This window comes from Sardina pilchardus, chromosome 9, assembly GCF_963854185.1.
Source record: "Sardina pilchardus chromosome 9, fSarPil1.1, whole genome shotgun sequence".
In the NCBI taxonomy this organism is placed as follows: domain Eukaryota; kingdom Metazoa; phylum Chordata; class Actinopteri; order Clupeiformes; family Clupeidae; genus Sardina; species Sardina pilchardus.
Window position 1 is genome coordinate 32,808,559 of NC_085002.1, and position 23,795 is coordinate 32,832,353.

Consider the following 23,795-nt stretch of genomic DNA (forward strand, 5'->3'; position numbering starts at 1 on the left):
TAGAAATGTAATGTGTTACAGTTACAAGTTACCCGGTTTAAAATGTAATAGTAGTGTAACTATTTGAATTACTTTTTCTGAGTAACGTAACTAATTACTTTTGATTACTTTTTGATTACTTTTCAGATTTTTTAATGTTATAGTCCCCAAATCCATGCGAAGATTTCGGCCTTGGTCTACAGGCTGCCGAGCAGTTCTGTACAAGCGCACAAGGCAGCAAGGGCATTCAATACATGAATTAGCATCACATTTTTTGTGAGGATAATATAATGATAATCATAACACGTTTACAGGAAGGCATGTACAGTAGGCCTACGCTGATGGCGCTGTAGACGTGACAGCCTATCAGAAGGTCCCGTATCAAATTATGGCTGTGGAGGGAAACAGTTCTTTTTACATACAATAGTTACATACAAGGTTTTGCTGACAATATTGAGATGTAATTCAAATTGTAATTTTGAAAAATGTCAAAAGTACCTGTAATTGAATTACAAATTGTTCTACAGTAACTGTAATATATTACTGTTACATTTATTTTGTAATTACGTAACTCAATTACATGTAATGCGTTACTCCCCAACACTGCCCATAACTAATTGCTATAGTAATCATTCCAAGTTTTTTGTGATCCCTAGGTATATCTAATTAACATATAAAAAATCTATCCATTTATATTTAGTGGAACATACTTTTTTTCAAGGTCAAAGGTAGCAATTTCCAATGCATTTTGCCATTGGAATTTGAAACTATAGATATCAAATTGAAACTTTCACAGTTGTTTACTCACATTAAGGCAAATATTTTTTGTATTGCAAGTTTTCTGAAATGTGATGTTTTGATATGCAACTGAGACCAGTTTTACTCAAATATGCAATAATTTGCATATATTTCTAGAAAGCTAAATCTGAACAATAGGTACAGTACAGTCAGCGTCAAAATAATTGCTGCATTTTGCTTCTATATGGGATACCAAAAGCCAAAAGCAAAGGGAATATTAGATATTACTTTATATCACCTCAGAAATGAGGAAATCAAGTCAAGTCAAAATCAATGCGTTTCAATGTAAGTACATTATAGAACAAATGATTGTCAATGATATGGTATGATGGAAGTATCTCAGTGCATGCCAACTCACTTGATATGTTGTCTAAAGGTCAATATCTTCCTTATGTGACTTGGCATGTGACTTGAGATACTTCCATCATACCATATCATTGACAATCATTTGTTCTATACTTCCATTGAAACGCATTGATTTTGATGAAGTGATATCTAATATTCCCTTTGCATAGGCTTTTGGTATCCAATATAGAATCAAAATGCAGCCCAATTATTTTGAAGCAGACTGTACCTATTGTTCAGATTTAGTTTTCTAGAAATATATGCAAATTAAGGCATATTTAAGTAAAACTGGTCTCATTTGCATATCTAAACATCACATTTCAGAAAACTTGCAATACAAAAAATATTTGCCTTAATGTGAGTAAACAACTGTGAAAGTTTCAATTTGATATCTATAGTTTACATTTTTACCCATTTCACCTATAGTAAATCCCAATGGCAAAATGCATTGGAAATTGCTACCTTTGACCTTGAATAAAAGTATGTTCCACTAAATATAAATGGGTAGATTTTTAATATGTGATGCAGGAGGGTTTAAGGATCAATAAAAAGAATGAACCATTACTATTGCAATTAGTTTAAGTTTTGGCCCTTTTTTGAGCTAGATTGACTGGCCTACTCTGGTCATAGACCTCAAAGCTCTCTTTTTTACAGGCCATCTTTCAGGTAGGCTAATATTTACCCAATGGGCCAATAAAGTGGTTAAAAGAGAAAAGTGTTCCTATCAAAATGTAAAAAAGAATGGCGAAGCAATAAAAGGTATATTATTTTTTAAATAAATCTATTTTTGGAGCCTTTCTTTTCCCTGCTTTCTGACTTTCTTTTTGGGGCCTGAAATCGATAGCTCTCGCCAGACCCTTGTAGTTCTGCCATGCTCCACCAGAGGCGTTTCGCTGAGTTCCACACAAGGGTCTGGACCTTTTTACAGTCTATGGTCTGGACTCGAGCATAGACAGTAAAAGATATGGACAGAGCTATCACGTAGACGTCAGCAGAGACCGAGGAAGCAAATTTCAACGTTATTTTTAGGTCTTCTATTTCCGTCAAAGGTCTTCTGCGCAGGCTAAGGTGTCGTAGGCTACATGTGACGTAGGCACGTAGTCTGATCGAGTCTGACCTATGGCGACGCTTTACTCTCTCTGGACGCATGCGCATTAACACTTTAGCATTGATTTCGGAAAACGTTTATAACTCAGCCGATAAGATAGTTACGAGATTATGATGTCAATTTCACAATGTAGTATGTACTCTGACAATAGAAAATTTTCATATAAAGGCTTAAAACGCTTCAGCTGTAACGTAATTTGATGTCAAAAGTGGCGCTTACGCCCCATAGGATTCAATGGAATGGCTAACTAGCACTGGTCTACTTTTTAGCATGGCGGCCGCCATACTGTCTACACTCTCAGAACGTTCGCTGCCCCCTTGGACTCGAGGGCAATCCAAACTCCTTCCAGGGAGCAAAAAATGATGAACCAATCAGGAGCGCCGAAGCGAGTGTTTGATTCAAACAACAATGGCGGCACGCAGCGAGGAGTCTTGTGTTGACATTGATTCTGCTATTTCAACCGTTTTGTCGAATCTATCGAGTATGCATTCTTTAAAAGATTAACAGAGAATGGTTTTGAAGACATTTATTGGTGGCAACTGGCAAGGATGTTTTTACTCTTCTTCCGACCGGGTTTGGCAAGAGCTTGAAGAAGCCCAGCACGTCATTCAAGATAACAGGCAAGTGGTTTATCAAATCACATGCAAGGATGTTTTACAAGGACCCGCCTTCAGAAATACATCTCCTATCGAGAAGTCCCAGATCCTTGTGTGAAGCAGACAGCGAACTACAGGATCTGGTGAGAGTCAGGTTATGAAATAGATGCAAGTTTATTTGCTCTGATTTTTTCCAATATATCCTATCATACTTAGACTTAGTAGGCACAGCACAAGATGCACGTGGTTAAACATTTGTTCACGATGATCTAGATGGGCGTGTTTATGACTCTGCAGTCGATATCACATGGCCCAACTTATCGCGGGAGCAAGGCAGCTGCTTCGCAGCAGCGTAGTTGCTCTCCAGGTACTGCGGAGCCTAGACAAGGAGGCAGAAATATTCCCGGAAGTAGAAACACGGATTGAGCTGGTGATCAACACTCTGCTAACCCCCATAGGACGGCCATAGATTGCAGATTTTTTTTGCGATCCCATAACTTCATGTAACATGTGCCCTGTGTCGCCCTTATAGCTTCTATCTATATAGTCTAGTCGTAATCCCCATAGGCCCAATAGTAAACCCAGAAATGTTGAGTACCCTAAAGTTTTATTGCATAAATGTAATCTATAGGGCTAATGGATGAAATTCTACTTGGTTGCCTAAAGTTGCACTTTGGGCAATTTGCATAATTAGCATAAATATATAGCCAATTAAGGCGAATAGGGTGCAGGTGAATAGGGTAAAAAAAATAAATAATATATATCACTATGAAACTTTCTCAGTTGGTTACTTGTGTTAAGATGAGGAAAAAATGTATTGCATGTTTTTTATATTTTAATGTTTACATATGCAAATTAGGCCCTATCTCATAAAAAAGGCTCTAATTTGCATACACACAAAATCAGATAGTGTGATAAAGCCAGGCTCAAATTTTTTCTTTTTTCCAAAGTAAACATGTATACTTGGAGGGCTGAGTTGGTGAAAACCTTAAAAGGAACCTGGTAAGGAGGCAGTGTTAACCCATTGACCCATTTAATCCTAATGGTCATAATTGTGACCGTACAAAAACATCTTGCTCCTGTGCCTTTAAAATGTCATAGTTATATGTTGTACATAGTTCTTGTTTATAGTTAATGTGTATTTGTGTACGTGTGCATGCTGGATGTAGTTATTTTGCATATTATGTATAGTTCTTGTAGGTTTGCGTGTGTGTGCATGCTGTTATATAGTTATTTTGCATGGAGCACCTAATTTCTTAATCGGTCCGTCCATAGGTTAACACTGCCTCCTGACCAGGTTCCTTAAAGGTTTTCACCAACTCAGACCCCAAGTACACATGTTTACCCTTGGAAAAAAATATTTTGAGCATGACTTATTATTAAACAATCTGATGTTGTCAGTATGCAAATGAGCGCATGTTTAATGAGACATGGCCTCATTTGCCTATGTAAACATTAAAATATAAAAAACATGCAATACATTTTTTTTCTCATCTTAGCACAAGTAACCAACTAAGAAAGTTTCATAGTGATATCTATTATTTAATTTTTTTACCCTATTCACCTGCACCCTATTCACCTTAATTGCCTATATATTTATGCTAATTATGCAAATTGCCCAAAGTGCAACTTTAGGCAACCAAGTTAAATTCCTATTTAACTTAATAATAATAATATCTATTAGGCCTATAGATGACATTTCTGCAATAAAACTTTAGGGTACTCAACATTTCTGGGTTCAAGAAATTACGACTAGACTAATATAGGGTATCAAAGGCACAACTAATTCATGTCTTCCTCGTATATAACGTTGGTTTCCCGTAAAGAAGTATAGCATGTCGGTTGGAGGGAAGCTCAGTCCAGCCTGCACGAAAACCATGACGGAAAGTTCCAGCAAGATCAGTGAAAACGCTATGTAGCCTATGGTAGCCTACTGTAGGCTATTATAGGGTAAAGCATTAAAAATTAAAAAAAAAACTATCACGAATGTCAAATTTCCGTGTGACCCATATATCAGACCAGTTACAGCAAGTTACAGGATGGCTAACGTCACAAAGTCTGCACGCGAACGATGGGAAGTAAACAGAATTTGGTTCAGTCCTCTCCCATTGAGAACAACGGAGTCTGTTTGTCCATTTCTTTTAGGTCTATGAGCCTACGCAGCCTAGACCCTGCCTTCATGACGTCAGGTCTTTGCCCTAATTGGCTTTTACATCCCGTATGTGCTGGCGTTTAGATGCCTCACAAGGACCTGTCATGTTTCGTCACATGGTCACGTCTAGACTATACGGGAAGTAGAGAGTGTCCAACTTTATAGCAGCGTTTGTATTCCCACCCCTGCTGTCTGCAAGACGTCAGTTGGGGTCGAACTTGAACACGCCTACTGTCAAGCTTGGCAGGCTGGTTACTAGCATGGCCATCTTACACCAGCTGTAGGCTATCCCACATGACAGGCTGGTCACACCAGCATGACCAGCTTCCTCAGATGGACACACCAGCATTTCTAGCTGTTGGCCTAACCAGCCACACAAAACAGCAATAGCTGGAAGAGAACCAGCAAAGAAGCTAAAACCAGCTAATAGTTACCATAAACAATATTCCACACACAATACATAAAGACCAAATGTGAGAAAGAGCTAGGTGAAGAATTCCAAGTATGCTATGACATGGAAATGTCAAGGGACTACACAATCTCAACGGTGGAGAGAGTTTGCTTGGAAGAACCATGATTCGCTACTTTATCACCCCTTTAATTAAAAGTACACTACTTTCAACACAATCCTGTAGACAATGTGGTGATATAGCACCAATCCATACACCCATTTTTGGAGCTGTAAGAATATAGAGCATTTTTGGAGAGAGGTACTTGCCATTTTATGTGAGATCTTAGGTTATGAAATTCCTGTATGGTGTTATCGATATGCTGAGGCTAAGGCTGCTTTGAATCCCCGACATCTTTAAATCCACGTGTGTCAGCCTGGATGAGTACACAGAGGCTGTGACGTCAAACGTCTGGTTTTGTGTTGATGACTGAATTGGGACCAAATGCGTCAAGTCATATGGCAATGGCAAACCCTGCTTCACCAAAGAGGTTACTGCACTTTGCAGGAAAAAAAGTTCTGCATTTAAGAATGGAGGCAAGGAGGTGTATAGGACTGCATGAACTTTGTTCTGCGATCAGAAAAGCTAAAGCTGATGATGCATTGGAGCAACAACGGGCCACCAACAACCCCAGGTCAATCTGGGAGAGTCTGAAGGAGATTACCAATTCCAATAAAAGGCCTACTTCACCACCAGATGAGGACCCTGATCTTCCTGATAGACTCAATGCATTTTATGCCCGGTTTGAGAACAGTCAGTCACCGGCAGTCTTCCACTCTACTCCCACTTCCCCCACTCCTCCCTTTGTCATCTAGGAGGCAGAGGTGTGCAGACTTTTTGAAAAGCAGAAGGCCAGGAAAGCAGCAGGACCAGATCAGCTTTCCCCAGCTGTTTTTAGACACTGTGCAGATCAACTGGGACCTGTCTTCACTGATATGTTCAACACCTCTCTGCAGCAGTGTGTAATCCCACAATGTTTTAAAGCCTCTACCATCATTCCGGTCCTGAAGACAGGAAAAACAACTGGACTTAATGACTTCAGGCCTGTTGCACTCACTTCAGTGGCTATGAAGGTGTTTGAACATGTGGTACTCTCCTGCAAACCACAGTATGACACCGCTGATGGACACCTACCAGTTTGCTTAGCAGTCTACATATCTCTGGAAGATGCCATCAACCTATGAGTTGATCCACTCATCCTCTTCTCTAGGTTACAAGCCATGAACATCAACTCAGCTCTGTGTCACTGGATACTGGACTTCCTGGGGAATTCAATCAGTCAAGGTTAACAATACAACATCATGCCGTCTGGCCCTCATCATTGGAGCACCACAAGGCTGTGTGTTATCTCCTCTTCATGTTCTTCATCTACACCATCTTATGCACCCTTATACACATGAGAGAATTCCCCCCTTAATATGTATAAGCCCCCTTTCTTTACCCAAATCGTTGTTCAATCAAAGTTTTCGTCTAAAAGGAGGCAAGGATTACAGCAATTCTTCATGGATACGCAAGTCTAGTGTATACTCTGCTTCCATTGATCCCAGAAAAGTTGATATGATAGTGGAAGCTGGAAAAAGTTATTATGTTTGATAGTAGACATTTGTGCTGGTTTGACCTTAGGGCTGGCTGTTAATTTAGCGTTTATGCATTTGCCTGTGAGCATACCCCTGTATTTTTGATGGGGATCAGGGGCCCAAGAGAGATTTGCACTGAGGATCATGCTGTGGAGGAACAGATGTTGAGCTTTGACCTTTGTCTACTTTTCATGACCTTGGGTTGCCCCCCGCACCTGGAATTATAGGACGTTGGCATTTCACCTCTGTCCTCTCTTGTCCGGGATAAAATCACCTCAGTGCAAAACAACAAATTACTTAACTGTATGCTTTGTCATACCCCAGTTAGAGGGGGGCGCACCGTCTCTCCAAATAGGCCTAGGAGCATATGTCTGGCTGGCTCATTTCTAAGAAATCTACCTATCTGTCTATCAGGCAGCATTTCGCTCAAATCATCAGGAGGCACCAAAATAGGTTGGCTACTATCCCCTGTCCAGAACCGTCACCACTGCCACCACCATTCTCCATCTAGTCTCTTCTTTCGGCAATATTTGTTACGAGACGAAGAGAACCTGGTGGAAATCGGGACCCTGAGATCCCTTTTACAGTTGCGTTCATTCTCAGGTTAATAGCCCAGAGGAAGGGAGAAGATCCGATCACAGTCAAGTGCCCTTTCTGCTAAAGCGACAAGCAAGGAGTGTTGTCTGTTGGACGTTTGCGACGTCAGTTCGGCGATCTCATCCAAAGTTATCGGTTGTTGGTTAGCGCTACCGACGATTTTACTAGGTATTATCCACAGTTAACTAAGTTAACTTAATGTTAGCCAAGTAACGTATCGCTAAAGTTTCCGTTAACGTTATATCTCGGAAGCATGCATCTCCCAAAACTTTGTTAATTTAGAATCTAGGCTACGTTAATGTTAACTCTACGTTATCGTTAATAGATTAACAGATTTGCGTCATATTTAAAAAGAAGTTAAGCTGCTGATGTTTTGCTGGTAACGTTATATTTGTGTGTTAGCCTGGTAATTTATCAGACAACACCGTAAGTCAACGTTACCGTTTATTTACATTATAGCTACTGTGTTAACGTCATTGAGCAAGAGAGCTAGCTGCTAACTAGTTAGCCGAGGTTACTTCTTTTTGAGATAGCTAAGGTTACTTCTGAATCATGATTGCCCGAAGACCAAACATCGGGAGCAAATGAAGACATCATACTATTTTGTTTTCGTTATATGTTATTGGCGTGTTCGCTAACGTCTGTCTTTGTACGCACACGCAAGTCAACACTAGCAGCTAGTGGTGTAACTTGAACGTCAAGGACTCGGGACATGAGTTGGCTAACGTTAGCTGGCAAGAATTAGCCTTGTCCAGGCGATTGGCTTATCGAAGCAGAGGAAGTTGCCTGCCCAACATGTTAGTAATACCGAGGTTGACAGTTGACGATGTCTGAAATACTTCTAACGGTACTTGTAAATATAATTGTCTAGCGCTTTAACTGTAAGTTAGCCATCGTTTGTCGAATACGTCGCACCTAGTGAATGATTTAGCTAACCTTCCATATTTTCTTAGCCTCTGTGGCCTTCGGCTAGCCTGTGTAACGTTAACGTTAGCAACCGCCAGGCATCTGCATCCGGCTCCGTCGCAGCAAGGTTGTTTTTCTGTCCTATTTTTGTGAAACAGTGGAAAGGATTCATCATCCATACGTTTAGTGCATACCTGGAAACCCTTCAATTAATTGTCGAACCGAAGGTCGACACTAGGGATTACTAGCGCGGTAAGTATAACGTTGCAATTTCAATGTTAGCTAATTAACGAGAACGTGAACTGTTAGCTGCTTGGCCTGGGTAGTGGTGGCTCACGTTAGGTTGCCGATTGTTTTTGCACTGCTCCGAAAGCTGTAATGCACGTTACTCTCGATCACTCCCGTTTAACTTTGACGTGTAGTCCTCAAGTTAAAGCATTGTTTGTTGCCACAGGTTAATTATCAAAATTAGGAAATATTCCTCCGACGCCTTGACGTAAACGTTAGCGTGCTAACGTGTAACTGCAATTAGCTAATGGTGAAGCTGTTAGTGTAAAGCGTAGCTAGGTCATGCTTAGTATGAATTGAGAAATGTAACTTGACTGGTTCATGGTAAATGGTTTATGGTAACTGTAACGTTAACGTTACTATTCAGCTTGATTTATCGAGAAAGTTGGTCAATGTGGATGTCATACATTAGTGTGTGGTTTTAAGGTTTGTTAGAAGAGTGATATAACCCCCATTTCACATCGTTAGTGATTGAGTTCATGTTAAACGATTTATGTATTCGTTATACCATTGTTTTGGCATCCGTGTGGCTTACTGAATTGCGTGTTTACCTAAGATCCTCTACAGTATTGTTTAATGTGGCTCACCGTCGATGGCGTCCACTCAGACTTACCAATCAGAGTTCATAACATTAGCGTGTTCATGTTACTATGAAGTTATAACATCTTCGTATTGCTATATAGATAGATGATTTAATCGACGGTTTTAGTTGGTTTTACCTAAACTCTACTACTGTATGTAAACATCATGCGCTTGGTTCAAGTACAAACATCCGACTAGAGGTCATTATGTAAGGTTCACTTCGGAGAAGAAATTGGCTAGGAGCTGACAAACCTTCGACACATTGGTCTTATAGTGTACATCTATGTGCATTTACTTTGTTGATATTGTGGTTAGTCACAGTGTCTACGTTCAGATGAAATTGGTCGTTGAATATTTTTGCTGTGTTTTGAAGTGCAGCGTACCAAAGGCATAACAAATTCTGTTTTCCTGTAATGAACTTGACATTGTGTTTTAAGATTATTTTCCCGTCTTAATTCAATGTAGTAATATTGCATGGTATAGTCTAATCTTATAAGCACTTGATGAATAATGAGACGCCATTCTACACCATTCTGCTAATGGAAATGTCTGTTGGGGATGTGAGTAAGCATAGGGGAGGTTGGTGGTTTAGTAAAGGTGGCTTGCACTGGCACTGCAGACTATGTTTAAACAATTAAAAATAAAAACTATGGAGGACAGTGCTTCTTCTGATGACCCTATGAAGGTTGCATTTGTGTAGGGTCATTGCACAGTAGAACAGTGTATCCAAGTCAAGTCAGTTTTATTTATATATCGCTTTTATATGCACAGAGTGCAATCCACAGAGCTCACACACAAGACCTTGACACAACAAGACCAAAGATGCCAGACAGAGCAACGTAGTCGCCAGTGTACCCATGCATGACACCAAGACAAACAGTTCAAATGAAATAATAAACACTTGGCATTGCACATTGGTCTGCAAATCAAGTTTAAGCTTTTTTTTTTGCAATCCTATGAACAGTTGTCTTGGTGTACGAGACCTCAACCTGACCTACCATTCTTGTTTAGGCCTATTGCCATCTCTGAAATACATTGCAAACTGAGGAAGTGACCACCTGAAGACACATGTCTTGCTATTATTTTCAGAGTTTGGGCAAGGTTGATGGTGGATAGTTAGGGCAGAAATGTTGACCAGGGATGCTGAAACCTTGCATGCCACTGTAGTTCCCTCTTCCCTCTCTGCTTGTAAACAAGACTGTCATTCTTGCAAAGAGGCTTAGTAGGGTCAACCCTCTCACCTTGTCTCTTGCTTATCCATTCATTCATGCTCTCACTGCATCCATCATTCCCTTTATTTGTGGTCTCTGTTTAACCACTCTTGTACTATGCTGGTTAAAGCATCATGTTGCTCAGTTTGCTGAACCTAATTCTTTTTTCTCAAACAGTAGCACCAGCTCTTACACTAGGACTGTTTTTGACTTTGACGGTATTAGGCTAAATGCAGTGATGGGGACAGCACTGAAGCAAACCTCCGCACACTTATATGCTTAATCCCCTGATCCTCTGGGCTTGAAGCAACTGTCCCTGTTAGCTTGCCTGTGTGTTTGATCAGAGGCTGGCTGCACTCATGCCTCCCACAAATCCCTAGTTTGAAGTGGAATAGGTACGGGGAAAACACTGGCTGCTGGATACACTGCCCTTTGTAAGTATTGAATCATTGAATCATTGAATCAAATCAGCAGATTTCTTCAAGCTAGAAACGGCCTCCCCTCACTTGTCATTATTTTCTGTGACTCCTTGATGTAGTTTACACCAAGATGGTCTGTCGAAGTTTAAACGTAATGCCTCACCTTTGGTTGTGATCCCTTGACGTTTAAGTACAGCAGTTGTTTTGTTCATATTTTCCCTTTTCTGACAGTATTGTCTATCCAATACTTAGGCAATAACAGGTTATTAAGGTATTCTAGCTGCAATATTTGACCAAATGGGCAGCTAGCCTTATGTTTTACTGCAGATAAAGATGGAAGGATGCGCATTTTGCCATTGTTGATGTTTGGTGCTTGAATGCCGCTAAGCATGGCTACTTCAGGCAACACTTAACCGCAAAACCAAAAACCTAACCATTGTGTATTCCGTATTCAGTCATTCTGGATAATGTTTGTTTCTCTGTTCTATTAATTCGGTTATATGATGGCCAGCTGCTCTTTTAACAATTTTAAACATTGTGCAGTGCTTCGTTCCTGTTGTATGAATGCCACATACTTTACTAGATCTGTGTCTGACAAGTCTATGACAACATGGCAAGTTTTTTCTACGGGATGTCACTCAAGCTATTCAGCTGTTTGATGGACTTCATCAGCTGTCAATGGCTTGTCTTATTAGACCAGTTGGCACTCATGCAGCTGCTTAACTACTGGACACACGGTTGTTTTATGTACTCGACTGTTTCTGGTAGTGTGCTGTGCTCCGAAATGGTTAGACTCCTCATTTGAAAGTGCAAGGTACACATACACAACAGTAGATGTGAAGTTCAGACGAAGGAGGTCAGAGGGGTTGCAAAGTGGCTACTTACAAATGCATTCAGCAGATGCTTAAGTAGAGCTAGAGCCTCTGTGGGAATGGGATGGATAAGTTCTTAACATTATTTTGAGAGAATGGAGCTGATTTTGTGGTCTTTGAGCCAGCCAGACCAACAGAAAGTCTGATGACGTGTACCGGGATGGCATATAATTGTTTTTGGCTATGTTTGTTGAGAATACAGTAGTTTTCAGTTATGAAGTTCATTCTTAATTAATTATTGTGGAAAAACTGCCACAGCATCAATTAAACGGTTCAAGTATGTTGAGGATACTGGAACTGGCTTGGTGTGAATTGTTAGTTTCACTATAGTAGTGTCACATCAATCATCAAAGTATATAATGTCTTATGAAAGCAAAAGCAAACACTGAAGTTTTTCTTCATTACCTACACCAAGGAGGTTATGTTTTCATCGGGATTTGTTTATTTGTTTGGTTGTTTGTTTGCAAGATAGCTTTAAAAGTTATGGATGGATTTCGATGAAATTTTCAGGGAAAGTCTGAAATGACCCAAGGAAGAAACTATTAAAATGTATTGCAGGTTTGTGCTCTCTGAGTGCTTTTCTAGTTTGTATTGATACTTGGCCTATAGTTTAGACAGTGACAGTTCACCAGTAAAATGCAAAACTCTATTATTTGTCTCATGTTCTTTATACATTTTTTCCTCATGCTTGTTATGCTTGTTTTGCTTCAATAGCTTGCATGAAATCATAAGTAAGATTTTAATCCTCTGTTCTTCTACAGTTATTAAGTTCATCATTTTTAACTCTTTCCTCCTGCCCATATCTAGGACACTGTCGTTAACAGGTTACATTTATAGCTGAAGGGAGCCTACTGTGAAACTGTCAGTGTTTGTTTCTTTTCTTTATGGTCAGCCGTGTTGGTTCTAAAAGGCATTCCTGGAAGGATCTTTCACTACCCCAAACAAAACAGTCTTGTTCCTAGTGGCCCAAGATGGAAATAGCTACTAATCTTCGCCTATCTGATGGCACTGTACTGCCACTAGGAGATGTGATGTAATGGTCAGAGCTCCTCAAATCCTATTTGCCTCCAGTGTGCGACACTCATTTGAGTACACTGGAAAATCTTGAAAGATGACGTGGAGATTAGTGTTCATGAAGGCTTTCTGTGGAGCCGCCTCTCCTGATCAGCCACTCTGACATTACCAGACACAGTGACACCTGACCGTGTCTGCCAGACTGCTGGCTCTAGAGAAGGGAAACTTTTCTGAGAAGACTTGTAAAGGTTTTGCCAAGGGAAATGGCACGGAAGAGAGTTTAAGTGAGGGTTAAATAAGATTTGTAATCAGAAACGTTAGCTGGCATCATGTGTGTCTGGCAGATGAAAATATCAGTGGACAAAATCTTCATGCTAAAGCATTTCATGCTATGTTCTATGTTCTATGTTCATGTTCATATTGTTGGTGTGGTGTAAATAAGAAATGTGCATTCCAGCTTTATTGCATGACATCACATAGCCATCTAGGCTAGTGTTTCACTCCTCATCACTTGCAAGTTTTAACTCACAGTGAATATTATGAGGCCTTAGCCTAGGCCACTTATTTATGAAGATGTACCGGACCAATCCTCTCTTCCTTACTTGGAATTTTCATACTGATCGCCCCAGCCCTAGCTGGAAGATGTGTTACCTTGTCGAAGGACTATTGAGGGCCATTCTGGTTAAGTTGTTTGAGTTAAAATGTCAACATTTTAAACACTTTACTGAAAATGGGAAGGGAAGGTAGAAATGTGTTTAGGAAGCATTTGTTTTGAGATGCTGATGATCTATCATCTAGTGCAGCATCTCGTTGCTCATCAAATTATTGGTAGATTCTTTAAGTTAGCAGAATTTGAATTTATTTTTAAATTGAAGAATGAAAGGAAGCTTTTAAGTTTGCATGAGTAGTGCTGCAGCAATAGCTTAGATATGAATGTGTTTGTCATCATAACTTGGGAAGAAAACCGTTACAAAGGAATTAGAACTAGCCTAGAACTTGAGGATCCTTTGAATTTGTTTTTAGAGTACAAGCACATCCCACTTCTGCCGTTTCCAAATCTACCAGATTCCAAATGGATACATAGATGGATAGATAGATAGATAGATACTTTTATGATACATGAAGGTTGTTGAAGGATTTGACTTTGCCAGACCAGGCTCAGACCCGGGTAGGTGAGGGCTATATTTAGAAATTCTTATTGGGATAAGACTAATGTCTGAGACATGTCATGGTTGGCTTATTCACCCTTGTTGGACTGGTCACAGACTTGTGAGGTCAGCATAAATTGGTTCAAGTGTTTCTCATGCAGATTGATCTCACTTGCTATGGTAGTGGTACTGATGGCAGTTAAATGTGGGGGTAGGCCCAGTGCTCCAGACTAACTTTGTACATTGGTTGCAATAGTTGATTGCTGTGCCTGACTTTTTCATTTAGGTACACCAGCAAAAATGCTGCCCATATTTGTCACACCATTGCAACAATATGGTCAGGGGTAGGCTTACATGTCAAGAGTGGACCAGAGAGAGAAGAGGTAGTACTGTTTTTTGCTGAACAGGGGTGTTAGGACTCAAGCAGAAGGCCCCAAGCAGAAGTCTAAGCATGGGCACCCCAATCGTACCCCCGTGATGTCGTCATTGGCATGTTTGAGGGTATACAGACAGAAGTTTGTTGTCCAGCAAAACTGCATTGGGATTTTGTATCCCTCCATGAGATACTGGATTGCTATGACGGATACTAAGCTAAATTACACCATTAAGCCTCCAAAAGTGCCTCTTGAGTGTTCATTGCCTGTTTTCAGTCGAGCTCTTGTGGCAATGTTACTGAGGCTAGTGGCAGAACAGTTTGCACAGGAACATTGCTTTACTTTCAAACAGATCATCTGTCATGCTGCTGTTCACTTGCAAACTGAAACATGCACTCATGCTTAACTCATGCTCATACTTTTTGTGGTAGGCATTCACCTGACTGTCAGGACAGCTGGTTGTAGGTCAGGCTTTACAGCTGGCACATTGTGAATCCTTTACTCGTAATAAACTATAGTGCACCCAGTCTCCTTAGTTAGTCCCCCTGACATTTTTCACTTGTGTGACATTGTAGCCTCCTGCTTCCTTTAATTTTGTAATGAGTATTGTGTATTGGTGTATGGTGTATTGAGTGTACATTGAATTGAAGGGGAAAGGGCGATTTAAGTCGTTTTAGCATGATGCTGCAACAGTAAAAAAATGTGGAAAATATGAAGGGATCGGAATACTTTCTGAATGGACTTTGAGAGATGAAAATATTTGGTAGAAGGTGGTCTACAAAATGAACCATAATGTACACATGTCATATCTAGGAGTCAAATAAGAGTTTGTTTGAATTAATCCCTCAACTTCCATGTCAAATAATTTTGGCCTTTGTAACAGCATGCAGTTTCAAGCCCTTTCATCTTAACAGCTGTGTGCTTTTGCCTTGTAGCCTTCAGTACTGCTATTGTTTTTGTTTAGTTATGCAAGTTGACCCCGTACATGAGCAGTGGTGTGTATGTATGCACATTGACACTGGAAGATGAAGCTCATAATAGCAGTGGTTGGAGTAGGGGTGTGTGAGGGGTCCAGCCAGTAACCTGCTGTCCTTCAGCAGCTGCTCTATTGCCTAATCCCATAAGGCCCATATCACAGTGCTCCATAGTAGCACTCATGGGATGCCTCTTATCCAATCACAAATTGATAAATACTTTAACTGGATCTAGTTGTTATAATAATATAAATGTTGATGATTTCTTTGATATAGTTGGTCGTAATTATTATTACAAAACGGATTATTATAAAACGGATTGTTCCGGTCTTTGATTGAAAATGATTCAGCCATATTCAAAACTGTTGTAAAACATTAAAAATGCAAAGAAGCACAGTGACAGTACACCTCTCTGCCCACTGGCTGGTAGCTCATGAGACGTAGGCCTGTCTGCATGCCATTATAGATAAGAGACGCAATCAATCTTGAATCGGAGACGGTTGATGAAGAATCTTTGGTTGTCATCTTGCCATCAAAATGTCTAAATGATCCGGGTTTTTTTGGCACCTGGGAGTGAAAGCAAAAGGCTTCACTCGGTGTATCAGCGGCTGAACCCCGTTGTGGCTCTGTTAATTTACACTTTGCAACAAATATGTCGGAGGGCTATTTTGTTGTCACTAATGGCTATTGATCCTGGACAGAGTTTACTGGCCAACTCTGACTAATGAACTCTTGTCTGAATGGACATCTGAACATTCTGCTCTACAAGCAAGATCATCTGGTCATTGATCAGAGACCACTCTAGAGAACCAGTAGAAAGGTGGATATTGACATACCAATTAGGGCTGTAAAATGAATCTAATCTAGCGATTTATTGTCTATCACGACTTCCAAAATCCAGAGGGAAATTTGACTGCATTGATGTGTGGTGGGTGACACTAGATTGTCTAGGCCTTTTTTCTTTGAAGAAAAAAACTAGCTTTAAAAAAAAAAATATAGAATACATGTCTAGACATATTATCCTTCTTGATTCAGGAGTTCAAGTAGGAGACCTAGTGAGTAAGTATCCTCTGTCAGTGTATTGCCTGGTTTATTTGTTTGTGTGTGTGTGACCTCGTTTTCTATGGCCACCTGTTGCTTTCTCCTTGAGTGAAGACCTGGCCTCTGTCCACCTTCCTCCTCGTTGTATTGGTGACACAAGGCTTTTAGAGACTATGAGCATGGCTGGCATGCTATTTTAGCAGATGCCTCTTGCAGTACCTTAACATATCATATCATAGCAGCAAGGATTTTTATTTTTGTTTAAAGGGATAGTTCGGGTTTTAAGACACGAAGTTATATGGGTTCCCCGTCAGCAACGTTGTGCATCAGCACTGACTTACCCCGCAACAGCGTCCTGTGAGCCGAGATCCAGCCGGTTTTTGATGCTGAAGAAAGTAGTCCGGCAAGTTTCTGGGGTCACGAAAGTAAAGTGTTTTTCTTCTCAAAACCATATGCGTTCAAAAGAGTGATATATTTGCACCACAAAAACGTTGTCCAGGAAAAATTCAAACCTCGTTATCACTTACTTATTTTTCGCGATTCCTATCACTGCGCGCTACTGACAGCTGGACAACGTTTTTGTGGTGCAAATATATCACTCTGTTGAACGCATATGGTTTTGAGAAGAAAAACACTTTACTTTCGTGACCCCAGAAACTTGCTGAAGAAAATAGTCCGGCATCAAAAACGATCAAAAACCGGCTGGATCTCGGCTCACAGGACGCTGTCGGGGGGTAAGTCAGTGCTGATGCACAACGTTGCTGACAGGGAACCCATATAACTTCGTGTCTTAAAACCCGAACTATCCCTTTAAGTCTACGATGTTGTGGTGCGATGTTAACCTGACTCTCGCCAGATCCTGTAGTTCGCTGTCTGCTTCACACAAGGATCTGGGACTTCTCGATAGGAGATGTATTTATGAAGGCGGGTCCTTGTAAAACATCCTTGCATGCGATTTGATAAACCACTTGCCTGTTATCTTGAATGACGTGCTAGGCTTCTTGCCAAACCCGGTCGGAAGAAGAGTATAAACATCCTTGCCAGTTGCCACCAATAAATGTCTTCAAAACCATTCTCTGTTAATCTTTTAAAGAATGAATACTCGATAGATTCGACAAAGCGGTTGAAATAGCAGAATCAATGTCAGCACAAGACTCCTCGCTGCGTGCCGCCATTGTTGTTTGAATCAAACACTCGCTTCGCCACTCCTGATTGGTTCATAATTTTTTGCTCCCTGGAAGGAGTTTGGATTGCCCTCGAGTCCAGACCCTTGTGTGGAGCTCAGTGAAACGCCTCTGGTGGAGCATGGCGGAACTACAAGGGTCTGGCGTGAGAGTCAGGCTAGTGCGATGTAGCAGGCCAATATATTTGAAAACTTTGAAAACAGCCTGCTAACTGATGTATTTTGGAAATGTATTTGATGATTTCTTTAAAAATTGGTTAAAATACCTAAACGTTCTAAATCTGATTGTGATGAGCCGAGCGTTGCGCTTGAACCAAGTTCAACTCCCAGTTTGCTCAACGCGAGCGTTACGCCAGCGTTGTCGCTGTTCCACTGCCGAACCATAGAGAACAATAGGAGACCTGCCGCTTGCCGCTGGCTAGTGTGATCCCCGCCTAATTGTCCAGTGCAGGGATGGGCAACTTTCATGACTAAGAGGGCCACATTTTTTTATCATCACCATCAGAGGGCCAAATGTGGCCGCGCACTTCCGCACATCTGATGCTGATGCAAAATAATTCTGAATAAGAACGAAATATGTCAATTTTCATGCTCAAATGCATTTTTTACATAGACTCCCTAACAACAAATACAAATATTTTACAGCCAGTGATAAGTATTATTTTCAGTGCAAAGGGCTCACATAAATCACCATTCAATGATGGCACAGAATTGAAAAACAATGGCCCATCATGAAGTGCAACAAGCCTCATATTCAATGCATTTATGCTCCCACTCCATTTTTAAGAATTTATAGACATTCCCTAACGTCCATAATGAGAGTAGGCCTACAGATGTAACATGTAACATCCATCACATCTGTACTCTCATCCAACGCCAAAAAGTAAGCTACAGTAGGCCTACTTGCAGTCATGCATGATTTGTCTCAGCTCCCCCCCTCGACATTCAGAATGTCAACAATTATGCGCGTCACCGTGCGTCGGGACAAATATACCGTTTCGAAGTTTTTACCTCCACTACGCACCCAAACAATTTCGCCATCTGATATAGCTTCTTTGCTTTGGCAAGCTCAAGCGAAACAGCAAAAGACTGATTCCTGTGTAGTTCTGGCAATTAGTCGCTATTGTTAGTGTAGGCTAGCCTACTTTTGATTTGAGGTCGGCTACGACAGCGGCCGAGAAGCTCCGTGTGTGTAGGGCAGGCTACTTCTGATAACTTTTCGCAAGGTGTTGTAGTGGCGACTGAAGTTTAAATCTTTCATGGCTGATATAGTTTCTAGCAAAACTTGACATGGGTTTGCCTTACCATTCTATGAACAGACACTGCTTCCGATTTTGACTGAAAGGTAGCCTACGGTTCTCTAAATGAGTTTTCTACTTTTCTTCTATGTGTGCACTGTTTTTCCTCAGCGATTGTAAAGGTCCGAGGGCCCGAGATGGTTTGCATAGGAGGCGCTATCTATCGGCGAACAGTATAATTACAATGACGGTGCGGTAAAAAAATAAAAATAAAAATAAAACACGCATTTTTAATCACAGTAAAAATGATCATCCGCGGGCCGCACTGAGTGAGGAGGCGGGCCGCATGTGGCCCGCGGGCCGCCAGTTGCCCATCCCTGGTCCAGGGGAATCTCAAGTCTTGGAATTTTATTGTTGTGATATGTATGGCAACTCAACCTGTACACTACTTCATTCACATTGCTCCATCATTTATGTTATATGGGTCATTCCACGTCAAATCAACCAGAGCACATGCACTTGCGTCTCAAAAAAATCTGAAAAAAATACCATGTGCACCTATGTTACCCAGGAGGCACTCTGTGAAATGGTTTTGTGCTAAGATCAATACTTTTCAAGTTGAGTTGAGTAAAAAGTTGTCTTCTGTAAGCCTAAACAGAGCCCAGCCAAGAACTCCAATAAAATTTTGATCAACTTTGAGGGACTGCTATGACCATGCAGGATCATCCAGACTATTCGAGGTGATTTTACTGCATACTCTTTCTATTTATGCACCAGCCTGCAAAATTTGAGCCTCCTACAGATTCTAGTTCTTGAGCAATGAGCTTGTGAACTTTGACAAAAAAAAGAGGCAGAACAAATTTGACACCCCCCTCCCCCCGTAAAGCTGGCTGTTACTTGAAAAGTATTGATCTTAGCGCAAAACCATTTTACAGAGTGTCTCCTGGGTAACATAGGCACGCATAGATTTTTTTGAGATGCAAGTGCGTGTGCTCTGGTTGATTTGACGTGGAATGACCCATATGTGGCTGCACCTGTGAAATAGATTTGTTGCCTTTGCTCTGATTTAGTAGCCATAGAGTTTAATAGGCATAGAGCACACAACAATAATACATTGTTACATCATCTACAGTTGATGAAGAGTTGTTAGGTCACACCTCCAGAGGGCTGGGCGGACAAGATGATTATTATGAGAGTAGTGTTTGAATTGAAATTGCTCATCATCATGATCTTTAGGGTGTTGTGTTGCTGAGAGCACAAACTGTAAGCTTACTTTCCCTGATTCTGCACCCAAAATACAGGGAAAATTAGACATTTGTCTTTTTGTTGCTATCCCTCTGCTAAGAAGAGCCAGACCTAAAGCTGGGCATACACTGTGCAATTTTTTCAATCGCGGTATTCAGCTGCTGCTCATACTGCGCGAGTGAATTCACAGGGGCAGCTCACGATTCCTGTTCTCACACTACACGATCCGATGGTCGGATGCGATTTGACTGCTCACACTGTACGTCCATATCCAACTCTTCGGACTCTTTTATCTGGAACTTTATCAGCTGTGCTGCCATGCGGCTCCGTGTTGTCTAATTGCTTTCAGTGTTGCCAGGTCACGTGAGGAAAAATTAGCAGCAGGTCTCTGAAAATTAGCCATATTAAAGACACAACCCCAAAAAGTTATAGCATCCCCTCCCCGAACCCCTGTTACATTTCTGAGGTGGTCATAGAGGAGCCTACAGTGTAGAGTCGAAGCAGCTGCATAGCCTAGGTTCAAAATGCCCTCTGTGTAGGGCAGGCGCTGCGTGCAACCAGCAACTTCACACAAAATCAAGCCCAAGTCACTTGAAATAAGCAGACTATGGCAACACCGTTTGTTTTGTTGTCCGTATCTGTGTTCGCACATGTGTAGTGTGACAGGTTGAGGTAAATCGGCTCGTAACACTGCTTCAACAGTGCGATAGACTCACAAGGGGCGACCAGGATTTCAAACAGGTTTGATATTCTCCCGATCGGGAGGTGGTTGTGAGGTGGTAATCGCTTCTCGTTACCCCATGTATACTACACGATGCGAGACACACGACTGAGCCAAAATTCGGCCCAATCCCCAAAATAGTCGCACGACTCAAAAATCGTGGCAAAATGGGCCAAAAATCGCAGTGTATGCCCAGCTTAAGACTACAGAAGTGCTGCACCAACTAAATAATGGCTTTTAGGCAAAATCCTATCCTTTTGTCTCTATTAGTTATTGGACCACTTGGTGTCATGTAATATCATGAATGTTAGCATTGATTAGCTAACTAAACTATCTAGAAGGCTTCGTCCCCTGCAAAGGCCATCGCCCACCGGACACGTACACGGCCCGCCGCGACAACAAAAAAATTAGAACTCCATTGTTTTCAATGGAGCAACGCCCACTGGAAACGTCTGCCGCGCAGCAGCCGCACAGAGATGGAAAACTATTCTAAAATCCTGCGCGGCAAGCCCAGACCGCCGAACACCGCTGAACGCCGCTTCTGGTGGGCGCCGGGCTTAAGTGACTTAAAGGAATATTTCGGTATTTTACACTTTAAGCCCGTGTTCTGTATTGCCTAGCATGAAAACGAGTTTTTGACACCGAAATCTCGACGATTGAGCCTGTTTGTGGATTTTGGCAGCTTTAGAATGGAGTTCCGTATGGCTTTAACATGGCTCGCTTTGTGCATGCTCTATTCTGTCCTTAAAACACCCCTAAAGCAGCGAAATACAGCTTCTGTCATCTTTTATCATGATTTTCGAAATCCCGGAAGTACTTTTTCAGATACCTCACAACCGTGTGTGTCTAATATAACACAACAGAATTTGAATTTCACTGCGAAACTTTCTGTCACCTATGTTGGTGTTCTTGGGGTCAATTTGACTAGCCTGACTCTCGCCAGACCCTTGTAGTTCCGCCATGCTCCACCAGAGGCTGAGCTCCACACAAGGGTCTGGACGCGAGGGCAATCCAAACCCCTGCCAGTGATTCAAAAAATGAGCAACCAATCAGGAGCGCCGAAGCGAGTGTTTAATTCAAATAACAATGGCGGCACGCAGCGAGGAGTCTTGTGCTGACATTGATTCTGCTATTTCAACCGTTTTGTCGAATCTATTGAGTATTCATTCTTTAAAAGATTAACAGAGAATAGTTTGAAGACATTTATTGGTGGCAAGGATGTTTTTACTCTTCTTCCGACCGAGTTTGGCAAGAGCTTGAAGAAGCCTAGCACGTCATTCAAGATAACAGGCAAGTGGTTTATCAAATCAAATGCGAGGATGTTTTACAAGGACCCGCCTTCAGAAATACATCTCCTATCGCGAAGTCCCAGATCCTTGTGTGAAGCAGACAGCGAACTACAGGATCTGGCGAAAGTCAGGTTACAATTTGACCCCATTTTTATGAAACATGAGGTAAATGAATATTTGACACAATATGACTTATTATTGTAATAGTATGAGAACATGTACTTATTATCATTATTACATAAACAAGTACACATTATATAAGTTATTTTGGCAGGTCTGGAAAAAGTCCAAAAACTCAGCCTTTGGACTGTTGACACTGGATTGGCCATATTGCCAGCCAGGGTTCCAGGGTTCATAAAGGAGTGTGGGGGGTGGGATTGTTTTGTAGGGCTTTTGATGGTGGTTATTACACTCTTGTTAAGTACCTACCACAAAAAAAAACTGGGTAAAAAAAAATAATTTCAATCATCTTTTGAGAGTTTTGTTAGCTGGGGTCAAATTGACCCCAAGGATAACGAACGTCGGTAAGATTTGAGGACAACATGAGGGTTAATTAATCACATCTCAATTCATTTCTATTGAGTGAGGCATGAATTTGCAAAACACTTTGAGTAATGCAGTCCATTACCATGCACCACAAACAGCACTGACCACTCATCTCACCAGTTTTTCATCAGTTTATTCTCGGGTAGCACACATACCAATGAAAATGTATGGCCTATGTACTGTAAGTCCAATGATGAACATTAGTAGTGCAACGAATTATGTGCCATTATCTTGTGGAAAAATCTGTGCGCGGATCCTGTACTCTGTGCTTAATGAACGTTTTTAGAAACATTTAACGGCATTATACAGTGTAATGTGATTGTTGTGATTTTGATGTGGTTTGTGTGTGAAGGCTCACCTGTCTTTAATTTGGAATCTTTCTCTTTTGCCCAGCAGTTGGCTGGCAGCACCGCTCGTGGGGGCGGAATCAACTGGCTGCTGGTGGGTGTGGCCGGCGGGCTGGCTCCACCCCCTCCGGGCGGCAGCCTGCGCTCTCAGCCGCCCCCTCCTCCACGCTCGCCTGGCCTCCGCGCCCGCGCCCATGCCCCCAGCGCCTCACGCGCCTCTAACGCCATGTGCGTCCCGCACAGCATGGAGGTGGGCAAGCACAGTGGCGGCCACAGCCAAGGGCAGACACCGCAGCAGCAGCAGACTCAGATGCAGCAGCAGGCAGGGGCCACTAGGCAGCGCTCTGGAGGGGTGCCTCTGGAGCCCTTTGTGCACCAAGTGGGGGGCCACACCAGCATGATGCGCTATGATGACCACACTGTGTGCAAGCCCCTCATCTCCCGCGAGCAGCGCTTCTACGAGTCCCTTCCTCCTGAGATGAAGGAGTTCACGCCGGAGTACAAAGGTAGGAGGCATGTGAGGGATCTGGTGGGGAATTGGTCTGGTTTTCACCATTTTTAAGCTCAATCTTTTAAGATTGAACATTAGTCTGGGAAGCTGCGCTTTGATTCTACTGCATAAGAGGCGTGATCAATGTGCATCGTTCAAATGACTCCATACGCAATTGCCACGAGCGGGGCTAGTTGGTAAATTAAACTTTTAGCCTACCAAAGCCGGTCGGTAGAATCGCAAACACGTCCTTCTGCTGTATGAACTGTTCCAGGGCAAGTTTTTGTTCTGTTTTCAAAGAAAACT

At 41.7% G+C, this 23,795-nt stretch overlaps 1 protein-coding gene across 2 annotated transcripts in view; it reads left to right on the forward strand.

Annotated features, from left to right (window-relative positions):
* Positions 1–7,462: 7,462 nt before the first annotated feature.
* ip6k1 (inositol hexakisphosphate kinase 1) overlaps positions 7,463–23,795 on the forward strand; it is a 29,731-nt gene continuing 13,398 nt past the window's right edge. Inside the window, exons 1-2 of one of the 2 annotated variants that reach the window (XM_062544825.1) lie at positions 7,463–8,759; positions 23,046–23,505. In XM_062544825.1, the coding sequence (XP_062400809.1) occupies positions 23,226–23,505 (280 nt within the window). In that variant the 5' untranslated portion in view covers positions 7,463–8,759; positions 23,046–23,225. The remainder of the gene's footprint in view (positions 8,760–23,045; positions 23,506–23,795) is intronic. The other variant, XM_062544824.1, reaches the window with a different exon arrangement.